Below are 14,834 nucleotides of genomic sequence, written 5' to 3' on the forward strand. Positions count from 1 at the left end.
GACACGACTACTAAGGGAAGCCTAAACAGAAGAAACAAGAACCTCCAGAGGGCATATGCTTTTTCCACTGGAGGTTCAGAAATAAAGCTAGGAAGTGTGACAGGGGCTGCCTGCTCTCAAAAAACACTCAGTAGAGTCACAGACGCAGCCTATTCATACTAATGTCAGCAGCGAGCAGACAGGTTGTCTAGTTAGAGAAATCGCGCCTGCTCACCATTGTCTTTCTTCCAGGTACAAAGGACAAACGTGCTTCTTCCTAAAAGATGAAAGATCCCACATGGAGTTCTTAGTGGACACCGGAGCACGCAGATCATTAATCCCAGCCAATCCGAACGAAAGACTCAACCCCGCTCCACCCACCAACACGTGTCAACAGCCAGCGGAGCACTGCTGACAATGTACAGAAGGCGGGAGATGAAAATTGCTTTTGGTGGGAAAGAATACGACTGGTCATTCATCACTGCAGTTGTAGTATTAAAGTAGTTTAACCAGACCACTAAGCGGACTTTCAGCTCTTATAGGGCTGGCCCGAAGGATTAGGATAAAATACCACATTGGCTCACGTTCTCATACTGCAACACATTCGCACAATAAATACATTTACTCATGCTTCCACACTAAAAAGGTATATTAAAATTCAAAGTAAGTTAAGTAATTTTTTTATTTTAATTTAAATTCGATAAATTCTATGTTTTCGTACTTTTATCATTTACTTATTTTTATATTTTATCTATACGTAACGACAGTGTTGTTAGGAACGGATTTCTTAACAGTGCACAACCTACTAGTCGACATAGCAGCTAAATAGCTGATCCCAAGAACAGCACAGAAATCATCACCCCAAAAGCCGAGCAGGTGTACGACAACGAAAGCAACTAGTCAGAGAGAGGAAAAATTTTGCCCCATTGCCGTGGACGTCCCACCGAAAGAAATGAGAGATTTAATACAGGAATATGAATACGTATTCAAAGACGATCTAAAGCACAATCTAACAAAACCAGCAAAACACACCGACTGAGACAGCTGGCCCCAGAGAAACTCGCCTACACGAAGAAGGTATTCAAAGAGATGAAAGAAGCAGGAATATGCCAGAAAGACCCCAGCCCTTGGGCGTCACCCCTACCGAAGTCAGACGGAATGTGGCGCCCCTGCAGAGATTACCGATGGCTGAACATGAGAACAAAACCGGACAGATACCCTCCACTAAATAAAGCAGACGTAAGAAATCGAATGAACGGAGTAAAAATATTCGTAAAAATTGATCTGCCAAAAGGGTATTTCCAAGTCCCGGTAGCAAAAGAAGATATGGAGAAGACTGCAATCATCACCCCATTCGGCACCTACCCATTCAACTACAGCTGTTTCGGCCTTCGCAACTCAGGGGCAACGTTCCAAAGATAGATGGACGAGCTGTTCGGGGACCTTCCATTCTGTGTAATATATGTCGACGACATACTAATCTTCAGCCCAAATTTAAAACAGCACCTCAAAGATGTGAAAATAGTGCTCCAAAGACAAAGCAAATGGACTAACAGTGCGTGAAGACAAGTGCGAATGAGCAAAGAAAAAAGTAGAGTTTATGGGGCACCAAGCGAGTCCAGAGAGCATCAAACCCCTGCCGGAGAAAGTGAAAGCAATAACGGACTTCCCCAAACCAATAACAGTAAAACCAGTGCAAGAATTTTCAGGTTTAATAAATTATTACCACCGGTTCATACCTAACATCGCGAGAATTATGAGCCCCATATATGAATGCCCGAAAGGAAATAACAATAAATTAACTTGGGGAGAAAGTCAAGACAAAGCATTTTAGCAAAAGAAGCAATCTCTGCAACAACACTAATATTCCCTTTACCCCATAGATCTGTCACCCTGACAACTGATGTAAGCAATACGGTGATGGGCGCTGTACTCGAGCAGGAGACTGAATGATGGTCGTCAACCGCTGGCCTTCTACAGCAAAAAACTAACCATAGCAGAGCAGAAGTATTCAACATTCGACAGGAAGCTCCTCGCAATCTACAAGCAGTCTGTCATTTCTGCCACAAGCTCGAGGGATTGCAGTTGGTGGTGCAGGTGGACCATCAACCGCTGGTGCACGCTTTCACAAAGTCAGCAGACACGTGGTCAGCGCGACAACAGTGGCACCTGTCAGCGATAGCCGAGCACGCCTGCATCATAAAATACCTGAAGGGTTCAGCAAATACTGTTGGCGGATTCCCTATCAAGAAACTGCACCAACATCATTCAACTCGGGATAGTCTATCCTGAGATAGTGGAGGTGCAGAAGGACGATGACAGCCTGCAGCTACTACAGCGGATCAACCCTGCCCTCACGTGGAGCGATCTGTCAATCAACAGCGGAACGACAACTATCACCTGCAAGATGAGTACTGGACACCCTCACCCATACTCGCCGGAGGGACTATGAAGGAGAACCTTTGCTCTCGCCCACAACCTATTCCACCCGTCGGGCTGATCAACCACCCAAATCATAGCAGAGCGGTACATCTGGTTGGGATGAGAAAAGACATGAAGACATGGATTAGAGAGTGCATCCCATGCCAGACACCAAAAGTCACGAGACACGTCAAAAGCGGGATAGAAGAGTTCAAAACAACGAACTGCCGGCTCGCCCACATACACGTCGACATAGTTGGACCCTTACCCCCTCAGAGGGGTACAAATACCTGTTTACGATAATAGACAGGAACACCAGGTGGCCGGAAGCAATACCCATCCAACAGCAGACGGCAGAGAGCTGCATCAAATTCCTCGTTGACTGGGTCAGTAGGCATGGAGTCACCCAGATCATCACCAGCGATGGGGCACCAGCTTCACGTCTGCCCTATGGAACACCCTCGCCGAGTCTGGAGACGAAAATAACGCATATAACGGCCTACAACCCCAGAGCCAACGGAATCATCGAGAGGATGCACCGGTCATTAAAAACAGCACTCACCGCCAGATGCCAGGGCAGGAGTTGGAGGCAAGAACTACCGTGGTTCTTCTAGGACTTAGAACAACACCGCACGCAGCATTCAACGCTCCTCTAGCAGAAGTCATGTGCGGCCAAGCATTGACGGTGCCAGCTGACGTCTTCCAAGAAAGAACAGACCTAACATCACCGTCCAACGCCCGAAAAGTGATAGAAGAAATAATACCGACCAAGACGACCTATAAGGCTAATAGAAAAGTGTGTCTCCGAACAGAATATAAAATATGCGTTCATCTAGGTTGACACACACAGACCTCCCCTCTCCCCAGCCTACTCCAGAGACGACCGAAGCCCTATCAGATGATAGTATATGGGAGGACAGCGTGGGTTTCAATCGACCGTTTGAAACCTGCATTTATACCGGTGGGGGGGGGGGTTCCTCTAGCGACCATGCGGCGGACCTACGATCAAAATCTGAGGAAAACCACGCAGTCGAAAAACACAAATTCTCTCGCACGTCTATGCAAATACCTCAATCAGATTGTCACCTTTCATGTATTTGTATCATTTTTGTATGCTGTTACGCCAGCTTTCCAGTAATGTATGTATGACTGTTAGTCAGATGTCGTGTATCTTTCCATATGTAAATCTATGTCTGTGAAGAAACACAGACGTCTGAATGTAATCGCACGAGCTATTGACCTGTGCGAAAGTTTTGTAAATAAATCAATAAGCTGTAAACCTCTGTGCCTCATTTCGTACCTCACTCACAATATATGTAGATTTTGTGCTTAAATATGTCATCATTAATGCTAGAACTCTTTCCAGAGGTCCCAGCACTTGGCCTTTGGCTTAAATTTTATATTCTGTTCTGTTCTGTTCTGTTCTGTTCTATTTTAGCTGTTAACATAGGCATTTATCTTTGCATATTGACAAATAAGCTGCTGATGAGATTGACATTTTGTTCATTTTCAAGTCTGACTTATGTGGCTGGTGGTTTTTGTCAGTGTTAGTGCCGGTTGAAGCAAGAGATTCTGTGCATTTTCCTTTCACTGGATAGCCTTTATTTCTGTGACTTCCAAGATAGATGTATTTTATGTTCATCTTTTTTCACCTTAGTATTTCATATCTGCATTGTAGTTTTTCCTCATCTTTATTATAAATGATGCCTATGGCAAGTCTGCAACTACATTTGTTACATGGCGACTCAACCATAGTTTTTGTTAAATTTAGTCTCTTAAGGTATGGTTGTACGCAAGAATTCTCAAATCCGGGTCGGTCGATCATATGCACAAACTTTTTAGTTTCCTAGGATGGAATAAACTAAACACGGATACAGACATGCAGATATGTATGTAGGCTGCATGTATTTTTAAATTTACAGCAATTCGTTCATTTGCACAAATGTACATTCATGCCATAATTCACTTTTGATACTTAAAATATGTATTCATGCCTACTCATATATTTTATATGTACGTAGATTAACACGGTTAATGCCAATGCAAAACAACATTTTTTCATTCTTTTTTTTTTAATAAAGGAAAAGCAGTCAGACAGCAGATGAATGTTTGAGTGCACAGGAAAAGCTTCATCCGTCATGTGCCCGCAAACCTGCAGGGAAAGTTCCAATGCTTTGCAATCGATTAGCCGCAGCATGCAAGGAAGATCCAGGGTGCAGGTCAGTTCAACACCCATTCCATTCTTCCTATTTCGCACATTTATTTTATTGTTACCTTCCAGGTTGTTCTCCCTTTTTTCCCTTTTTTAAGTACAAACAAATACTTATTTTCTGCATTATGTCATTTACATAGTTGATACCATTTCATAGTAAAACATTGTGTATTCATCAAAATTATATTTAAATATTTATCACTATGGTCTTTTAATGCACGTAAGTCACGATCTTACTAAGCAGTGAGGTTTTTCCTTTTTATCAGGCATCGTCTAGAGTTTTACGAACAGGCATGTGCAGTAGACAGCGATACTAGACGCTGTGCTGGGTCTACAGCCGAATGCCGAAGAGCATTACTCGGTATTCTTGGTACCCAGCTGCGCAATTTGTGCACTTGCTCTGCACCTGATCCTATGGAAACATACACCTGTTTGGACTGGCAGAGAATTCTCTGGTTTAATCCATGTGTTGGTTAGTACTGTCGGGTTTCTCAGATCCTTTGCGTGTACTTATTGAAGAGTTTAATAATATCAATTTCTTATAAAGAATTTAGGATTAAATGTAGTGTTCTCGCTCCTTATAAAGATAAACTATTAAGCAATCTTCTTCACCGTTTCGTGTTTAGATTTTTCTACTTTGTAAAGTCATGATTAACTAAATAAGAAAATGCCTGTCACTTTCTCGTGAGGTATAACTGAAGCACGTCAAATGAGGTATTATTATACCTTATGGCTTCCACATACTGATTTAATGAGTATTGCAGTGAGTGTGAATGGCAGGTAACCTTAGACCACAACATTACTTGAATTTTTAATGAATAATCCATCTTGCAGTTGAGGCACAAACTGACTACCACCGAGAAATGTTAGCTGGAACAAAGGAGGAGATAACAACAACTCCCAGCATAGTTATCACTCCCAGCATCATCACTGGTGTTATCAGTGAACCCGTGCAACAAAACGGAGGAGACCACAGTGTCCAGAACAAGGGGTCTGTTGTCATCCATCCGAAAGTGAACACGACCATTTTTTACGCACCTACACGCTGGGAACCTCAGCCTCTACCACCAACCCAGCCCGTCGTCCCATCTACGACCACCACCACCACTCCCGCACCAACAACTCTTCCTCCCAGTAAGTTAACTGACGGTTTTTCATCATGTATGTTACAGTTGTATTACTGTATGTCTGAAGAAGTGTTAAACTTCGGTAGAAACAATATTTTTCCTTCAGCGCGAGCTGAAAGATATTCCTATATAAAAAGCTCGGGTTTGTTTACGTAGAAAGAACACAACCTGATATTCAGCATTTTTTATTCGTATCTGCAGGAATACAAACCATTGCCTTTTACATAGGAGTATCTTTCAGCTCTCGCTGAAAGATACAGTATAAAAGGCTGTTTTTGTATACCTAGAAAAAAATACGTAGTTCAAAATTTGTTATATTTCAAGAATAGGTTTCTTTGCCAAACTTACTCTGATTCCTTACCGCCAGAATATTGTGAGAAACGTCATGCCAGTGGGGATACAATAGATTATATCGAAGAAGGATGGGGGAAGCGCTTCTACAAAGACGAAGAATGTTCAGAACTGTGCCTATGTCATGCAGAGGAGAAACTGGCATGTAGTGTCTTGGAATGCGTGGAGGCCCGGGCATGCGAGACAGATTTTGCCGTTTTCAACCACTATGCCCCAGCGTATCAAGCAGACCGTGGAGAATGTTTCTGCTATTCCGGCTCTTTCATCTGTGTCAGACCACCAATAGGTAAAACAGATTTATTGTGTAAAGATGTCTTGCAACAAAAGTTATATATCTGTGCAAGAATAAGTCTGCTCACGTCCCACCAGAGTGTGATCAGTTATTTTATGTTAGTTTTTTTCAGTAGTCGCTTTAATAAGGATTAACAGTGCCTTTGTGGTTAGTTACTGTAACACCATGTCTCGATGATGAAACGTTGTACGTTTTTGTCAAGATTTCCAATTCGTGACATCCCTCATTTTTTTTTTAAGGTTTTAAATTTCAGAAGTGGAATCATAGTTTTTATGAACGCTTGTGTCAGCAGAGCACAGTACAGTAATACAGAAAGCTCAAGACTCGCGTGTCCCTTTGCAGATGAATATGAAGTGAAAGACGGCGTGTTCCTGTTTCTTGGATACAGTAAGGCTGAGGAAAATCTCCTCCGACCTTACACGAAGATCTCGCTGGTGGACGCTGCCCTCTCCAAACTAAGTGACCTCGTACGTGAATCGGCTTTGATTATGAATGGGGTGAGTTAAAAGTATTCTCATTTTCTTGATTTTATGAGCTTGATCTGTTTAGGCCCTGTTAACTGAGGTACAACTATTGGAGTTAAACCTTGTTGCGAGAAAATTGTTTTAATGTAGGTATACGTCATGGTACCGTCAAGTAGCTTTTCAAAGGTATTGAGAATAAGCTGATAATGTTAAGGAAAAGATTTTCATATGGACTATGTATTACTTTCTCATCCTGCCTAGTAGATTGTCGTCCTTTGTTATTAGATGTAAGGCACTGTTACGCTAGAAGGAAATATTTAAAATATATATATACAGTATACTGTACATCACTATATTTTACGCTTGATAGAATAGTTTAATCGTTAGGAATCGAGAGAATCTCTCTCTCTTTCTCTCTCCATCCTTGCAGATATCTGCATAGAAAATTTCAAAATACCATTATTTAGTTTATGTGTGTATGCATTAGCGGATCCAGGGGGGTGGGTCACCTGGGCACGTGCTCCCCCCCATGAAAAATAGTAATATGAAAGATTTAGATGATAATAACATAAATGAGATATAAAAACTGGGAAAAAATAAAAAATCTGTCATAAAATATTATATATATATATCTTCGTTTTAACGTGCTTTTATTCCCATTTTTATATGGGGTAAGCACGGTGCCTTCTTTGAAGGGCTTTGATTTGGCGGTGGGTAGGCCAGAACCTCGATCGGCTGCCCTGCCTGACATCGCTTAGACCCCGGTAACGAATGTGTACATGTATTACCGAATCCCCCGCTCCCTTTCTCCCAGCAGCACGAGGAGAACTGGGCGGGTAGGCCGACAGTTCGAGACGTGTGAGGTGTCTGTTATGTTTTTAGAAGATGTTGGAGTGGCTTTGTTTATGTGTGTATTAGTCTGTAACACCCATTTGCTTTCAGCAAACCTATCCGTTGATTACATACGTAATCCCGGGGTGTCTACACGGATAGCAAAGTGTCTGCCTCTGACTGGTCGGCTGCGGGGATTGAACCCTCGCCACAGGCTTCTAAGAAGTCTGTGGTTGCCGCTCTACCAGCCGAGCCATCGGGGCTCATTATATATATTTATTTATTTATATAATATATATATATATATATATATATATATATATATATATATATATATATATATATATATATATATATATATATATATATATATATATATATATGAAAATTGGTGCCCCCATGAAATTTTTATAGATCCGCTAGTGTGTGTATGTGGATGATCTTTGAGAGTTTGAGTGTATGACAGCATCAGTAAAACTATTTGTATATTCAGTATAATCATGCATATATATATGCACTTCAACACAGCATTGCGCAGCAAAGAAAGTCGATATCTGTAGACCCACTCATCCTCTTAGAATAAGAGGATGAGTGGTTGTCATCCTCTTATTCAGGAAACATAATATAATTATCATGAAACACCATTGTTTCTCCTGATAATTCTACTGCAGTCTTTCCCTGTAACTTTTCATAGCGGTTATTTGACGCATTTGTGATATTCCTCTCCTCAGTGCTTCTGGTAGAAGTGATGAACATGAAATTTATACCATTTACTAGTTCCTCGTTGGGAGAGTCGGTAGAGTTGTCGGCTAGCACTCTGCTAGGCCCGAGTTCGCGTCTCCGGTCGGCCAATGAAGAATTAGAGGAATTTATTTCTGGTAGAAATTCATTTCTCGGTATAATGTGGTTCGGATTCCACAATAAGCTGTGGGTCACGTTGCTAGGTAACCAATTGGTTCTTAGCCATGTGAAGTAAATCTAATCCTTCGGGCCAGCCCTCTCTAGGAGAGCTGTTAATCAGCTCAGTGGTCTGGTTAAACTAAGATATACTTAACTTATCCCATTTACTTTCATCATTGCTGTCCCTAAGCCAGCGTCACCTCTGTTCTCTTTCATTTTTGTACACAAATCGTTGCACAACACTTCTGGAATTTTTCTCTCTCGTCTTATTCTGCCAGCTGGAAAATTGTCTTCTAAGCTCCTTGCAAAGGAACACTCGCTTTTTTTTCGAAATTGCTCTATAATATCAATGCCTCCCATGCCCTGAACTACTTCACAGGTCCTGCTGAAGCGTATTTAGAGGCCTTTAGTGCCTGTACAAGAGTGAAGTCTTTCTACTCAAGGTGTTCTAAATGGTCCCCAGCTTTGCAGATTCTTGGGATTATTTACTCCAAGAACATTGGTCCTGCTATATAGATCTTAAAAGATTAGTAAAACGCCTCATTTTCTTCAGCCAAACTCTTGAATCGCTTCTCACAAGCCTGAAGTATCGTTTCTTCGACGACAATCATTCCTTTGCTGTTCACATCCTAACTCTTATAATAAAAACTTTCACGAGTTTCATAAATAACTTTTTAGTAATCAACAGTGTTAACAAATTTAAAAGACACTTCACCTTTATCTAAGGTCACATTAAGCATCTTCTACTCCCTTGGTAATGAACTTTGTCTTCTGAAATTAACTCCTCTCTTCTTCTCGGACATTAATGCGAATTATTATTGTCTCCCCATAGAATGGAAGGGAAATGAATATAATGTTTAGGCCAAAGGACAAGTGTTGGGACCTGTGAGGTCATTCAGCGCTGAAATGGAAGTTGAGAGCAAAAAGGTTTTAAAGGTGCAACAGAAGGAAAACCTCGCAGTTGCACTGTAAAACAATTGTTAGGAGAGGCTGGAAGTAAGATGGAAGAAAGAGGATACGAATGGAGGTACAGTGAAAGAAATGAAAGGGGTTGCAGCTAGGGGCCGAAGGGATGCTGCAAAGAGCCTTAAGTAATAATACCTATAGTGCACCACGTGAGCGCACTAACCGCCCCCCCTCACCCCCTTACAGGGTTGTTTGCCGAAGAATACGTAATTTTTGTACCCTCTACTGCATAAAACAAAGATGTATGTACAACAGACCGTTTTCGTCCTTTTCACGTCAGCAGTCAGGATTACAAAATATACTGTGTGTGTATATATATATATATATATATATATATATATATATATATATATATATATATATATATATATATATATATATATATATATATATATATATATATATATATATATATATAAATAAATTTTATATATATTCACCTTTTCCTTTATGAAAAGAATACAACTACCCCAGGTATCAGTGCGTAATCGTAGTGTAGGTTTAAATGTAGATACTACAGTAGTTCGCAGTAGCCTCTATTCATTATTTTTTGTGATTCTCTTTGAGACTTTAGCTTATACTTTGGATTACATGGGTAACTTATACTTTGCTGAGGTACATGGGTTCTCAAATAAAAAAAAATGTGTAGATGTAATACAAAATTAGATATACCCCATCATCTTGATGTATTTAAGTACAAACATTCTACTAAGAAAAGTATTTTTTTATATATTAACAACCAATTGAATATTGTGTTTTAATACAATATCAGGTAAATTTGCTACACGTCCACAATTAATTCCACTGTGAAAAAAATTGCAATATATGTTATTCGATTGTTCTAGTTCATGTCTTCTAAGGCTACAAGTGTCGCTTCCAGCATTAGTTTCAACAGGAACCCTGTAGTTAACTGCTTAAGAAAACGTGGTGAGAGAGAGAGAGACAGAGAGAGAGAGCACGTGATTTTCAGGAGTAGGGATCACTTCACTAAATATTATACTACTGAAGTATAACGCAGTAGGTTAAATGGCAACTGGACTGGTATTTTAATCAAATGCTATCGATTGTGGAGGAAATTTATTTGTTCGCCTTATTTCAGGGCTAGGTCCTATTAACTACTTTAGTTTTTGTTTCCCAGTTTCCCAGTTTTCAAATTTTAAAAATTAAAGTTTCAAATCAGAACAGTGCATTATGTATGATGAATAATACTGGTAGGTATTCTTAATTGTTATACTGTCATTACAACAGTTACAGGTTTATCAAAAATATTAAAAGATATTTAGGGAACTCGTGTAAACATATATGATTAATAATATTAGCAAAGTTAACACTTTGTTATTTTTGAGGGTTTTGTATTATTTAACGGTAGTAGACCACTTCTCAAGCCTTAGTAGAATCTTAACAAAGGCTTGATTACTCACAATTAAAGCACTGAAATAGTAGGTGTTGTTGAGTCAGAGGCTCAAGATCGAGGTAGATGGCCAGTAAGCATTAGTATATAACACTGTCTCTACACCTTCCATGCAGCGTGACCGCCGTGTAAGTAGCCAGGACACCCGACATATCAAGGTGCTTATGAAACTACTGTTTATATTTCATTCCCACTTCGTGTCTGTTTTGTTTCAAGCATATCAAATAAAAAAAAGACTACTTTATGCAAGATTTTAAGTGTTTAGGTTTTAATCAATGGTGTGGAAAACAGACAGACATCAGTGGGATTATGTATCTTGACTTTACGTTTTATGCATATTGTAATCACTATATGGTTAACCTAAGATAGATGCTCTTTACTCATTATGACTACAGTAATGTGATACGCATCTATACTTGCTTTCATTTTTATGGGATACCTCTTGTTTTACTTTACTGCAAATTTCTTGCCTCTTGGTGGTTTTTATTTTTTTATTTCATTTACTTTACGGACATTACATCAACTGTTTGTTGTATGTAGTTTATTTCGTGTTGGGAATAACAATATATTCATTGCAAAACCTACGAATTTTTCTTATTGAACGTTTGCCAGCCACTTTACAAGTTTTTATATTACCAGAGAGTTTTCTGTGTAATGCCAATTAATTCAATTAAGAACTGGATTAAGAAAACATGATGAGTGTAACACTTTTTACTCGAGCGAAACAGGGCCAAGATTTTCGTTTAACTGACCGCATCTTGTCTTGAATGTTTTACAAGTCATAAGGTAGTGTCGTACTGTCACTTTGCACTTTAGCAGTGGAAGTCACAATACGGTAGAGCGTAGTAGACAACTTCACAACATAGCCAAAAGGAAATACCAGTATAGCACCGAGGTAAAGGTCTCGTCAGCAGTTTCAAAGTATCATCCCTCTTGAGATAGAGAAGGGCATTTTTACAGTTGCTAAATTTGATTCAAGTCCGTAGCTACTCTCTTAGAGCTCCTCAAAATTGGTCACTTTTGAGCCATGACTGTTGTTGGCATTGTAGGTTTGTAATTTCACAAATTTGCCCCATTTTATAGCATCATTTCTAGTTTTGCACAAACATTGGTTTGGGGATTATTGAATCACCAATCAAATTCAGGCTGTACATGAAATTCCATGAGCTTCCAGTCCAAGTTATTATGAAAGTATTAATTTTCCCTTTTATGTTAGTTTTTTTCCTAGATTCATATTGTTCTGCATCTTTCATATCCATTTCTTTGTATCTCAACTGAAAATTCAATGCTAAATGAAGATTAATTGTATGGATCCAGTTGTATAATTTAGTCGGTGCAGTTTTGTTATTGTTGACACTAATTGCCTTTGAACAATTGTTAACGCGGGTCTGTTTTTTCTTTTTATTCTGATGATACAGTATAAAGAAATATAATGCCTGTACTTGTGAATCTCAGTGACTGTAAATAAGCACACCCATATTCAGTAAATTTGTGGGAACAAGTAACACCACAGTATTCTCAAATCACATCCCATAGCATTTTTCTAATTACTTTAACAAATAACTGCAATAGAACTGAAGTCACTCAGGATAGTTTTAAATCATCTTCCCATAAATAGATTGCAAGTAAATTGGAGTGTGATAAAAAATGTCTTTATGAATTGCTCGTTCATTGTAAAGCACCATTTGTGTCACTTCAAACCACAAAAAGCTTGTAAGTCATTCAGTAAAAAGCTACAATATTGGGTATTTTAATATTTATTTTTGTATATAGGTATGTTTAATGGCCAAGAAAAGTAGGTCAGGTCATGTTGGGTTCAATACTGCAAAAAAGCTGTGGAAGCCCCGATAATCGGAAGTTTGGTTTTGGGGTATTGGTGGTTTTGCCCAGCTTGATTTGAAACTAGTTTTTTCATTGGGTGCAGTCAGTTGGAGGCGTTCAAAATTCTACGGGAGCAGCATTACAATTTTCACCAGCAGTAACGCTCAAAAAAAAAAAAAAATCCATAGTCGATAAATATGTAATTTGGACTGGTATATGTCTTATTTATTGCTTTCAGAATAGTGGAATGATAACATTTCTTTTGCCTTATACGAAGCATCAAAAACTTTTGCCATGTGATAGAAAAGACTAATGCCCGTTTACATTATACTGTAAACCTTTCGTCTTGATACTTTTTCTTATGCTTACCTCCTCCCAGTTGCTTTTGGCTACATGTAAGTGGATGGAAAAATGTTGATCGGTTAAGTGCACTAAATTATTTATTATTTACTTTTGTTGTGAGGAATTTTCCGTGGCTTATATTTTGGACGTCTCTATTGCGACAAAATCTATTGTTCTCCAGTCCTTTAAATTAGTGACACCCCTTTCAGAAGTGAAAGTTGACAGTACAGTACTTCCATATCTTTGCCGACTCACCCCGTATGTCGTTCGCATTGCAGTTTTCCCAGAGCTCAAAGTTTGTTACCTCATTAAAAGTTTTTTAAAAATAAAGTATTCTGGCAATATGCCTCCCCAGAACTCAAAATAATCTAGAATGGTATTCTGCAACATTTACAAAATGACAGGACGACAGATGTCCATGGCACCTTTTAAAAAGGTGGTTCTGCCTGTAAAATAGTAACACTAAACGAAAGGCCCAAATTTGGAGTGTGAAAGGTGTTGCAACGTCTGCATTTTTCCCCTCGGGAATTAATGCCTGATCTAAACTGCGCCCCCATTGTAAAGAAAACGCGTTTTGTCGATGTAGTACTCATTTGCTAACAAAAGTGGTGTAGTATACTTTTTACTTGGGCATTTCCCCACATTTGCAAAATTAATTTTAAACCTGTTCTTTCCCTACAGAAATTTGTTGGATTGGAAAAGAAGCTCATTTAATGTTATACCATATGTTTGCATCACAATTTCATTGTAATCCTTCCCAATGAATAATGCAGGCCTATGTCTATTTACAACAGATTCTATTTTGTTTGCAGTACTAACAGTAGTTCCCTCATTTGTCCACACACACACACACACACACACACACACACAATCTTAATCTTGTTCAGTGTCTGATTTCTTAATCCATTTCTTGTGTTTGTCAATATATGAGGAAAACCTCAATCCTGTATCATGGAAAGGAAATTCGCCTTAAATTTAAAGTTTTAAAACACTGATCATGCATTGCCTTAGTAACTCTAAATTTTTAAGACAGCTCCATGATGGTGGTGTAATGTAACAGGAACCAGTAGCACCATTCTTTTTTTTTTTTCATTGATATGAATTTTATTAAGAATAATTTTTTCCCTTTATGCGTTTTAATTTATTTATTGAAAATTATATGGTTACTATACAGTAAACTTTATCACCTGTATTATTACAAGTTTTCGAAACTTGCTTAGAAAATGTATTGCCCTTCTTTTATTTAAAACCTCACCAAAATCATTTCACTCTGAAAATAATAACACCGTTGGTGAGTTTTTTTTTTTTTTTATCCAAGTTTGTGTTGAAGCACTACTCATCAATTAGAGTTCTTAGTGATTAAAGAGGTGATTTAACATAACAACTGTGTCAAACCCAGAAGTGTTTTACGGCATTTGTGATGATTGACGAAAGTACTATTCTAAGTGGAAAGCATGGATCTTACTTTTCTATTCCACTTTTAGCCAGTGCAATGCAATACAAGAATTAGTGCATAGAATGTATTGTGTACCATAGTCATTTCCAATCTTAGCTAAGATATTCCATAGTAGAATTGTCATTTTGCCCTCCCAGTATGATCTGCATACTAGTAACTGCATCACTGTTTATATCAAAGATGCATAAATACACGTCTAGTAGTTATAGTCAACCTGTTCCCATTTAATATCAAGTCAGACCCGTGTTTACAAGTATTAAC

At 38.8% G+C, this 14,834-nt stretch overlaps 1 protein-coding gene and 1 long non-coding RNA gene across 6 annotated transcripts in view; one reads left to right on the plus strand and one right to left on the minus strand.

The window, feature by feature from the left end:
• Positions 1–14,834, plus strand: part of LOC136848045 (uncharacterized) — a 601,887-nt gene that overhangs the window by 568,192 nt on the left and 18,861 nt on the right. For 3 of the 4 annotated variants that reach the window (XM_067120117.1, XM_067120119.1, XM_067120120.1), the window contains 6 exons: positions 4,482–4,619; positions 4,879–5,084; positions 5,447–5,746; positions 6,107–6,376; positions 6,725–6,879; positions 11,071–11,112. In XM_067120117.1, coding sequence (XP_066976218.1) covers positions 4,482–4,619; positions 4,879–5,084; positions 5,447–5,746; positions 6,107–6,376; positions 6,725–6,879; positions 11,071–11,112 — 1,111 coding nt within the window. The remainder of the gene's footprint in view (positions 1–4,481; positions 4,620–4,878; positions 5,085–5,446; positions 5,747–6,106; positions 6,377–6,724; positions 6,880–11,070; positions 11,113–14,834) is intronic. The other variant, XM_067120118.1, reaches the window with a different exon arrangement.
• Positions 1–14,834, minus strand: part of LOC136848047 (uncharacterized) — a 96,635-nt gene that overhangs the window by 7,350 nt on the left and 74,451 nt on the right. The window lies entirely within an intron of this gene.

This window comes from Macrobrachium rosenbergii, chromosome 18 (genome assembly GCF_040412425.1).
Source record: "Macrobrachium rosenbergii isolate ZJJX-2024 chromosome 18, ASM4041242v1, whole genome shotgun sequence".
Taxonomy (NCBI): Eukaryota; Metazoa; Arthropoda; class Malacostraca; order Decapoda; family Palaemonidae; genus Macrobrachium; species Macrobrachium rosenbergii.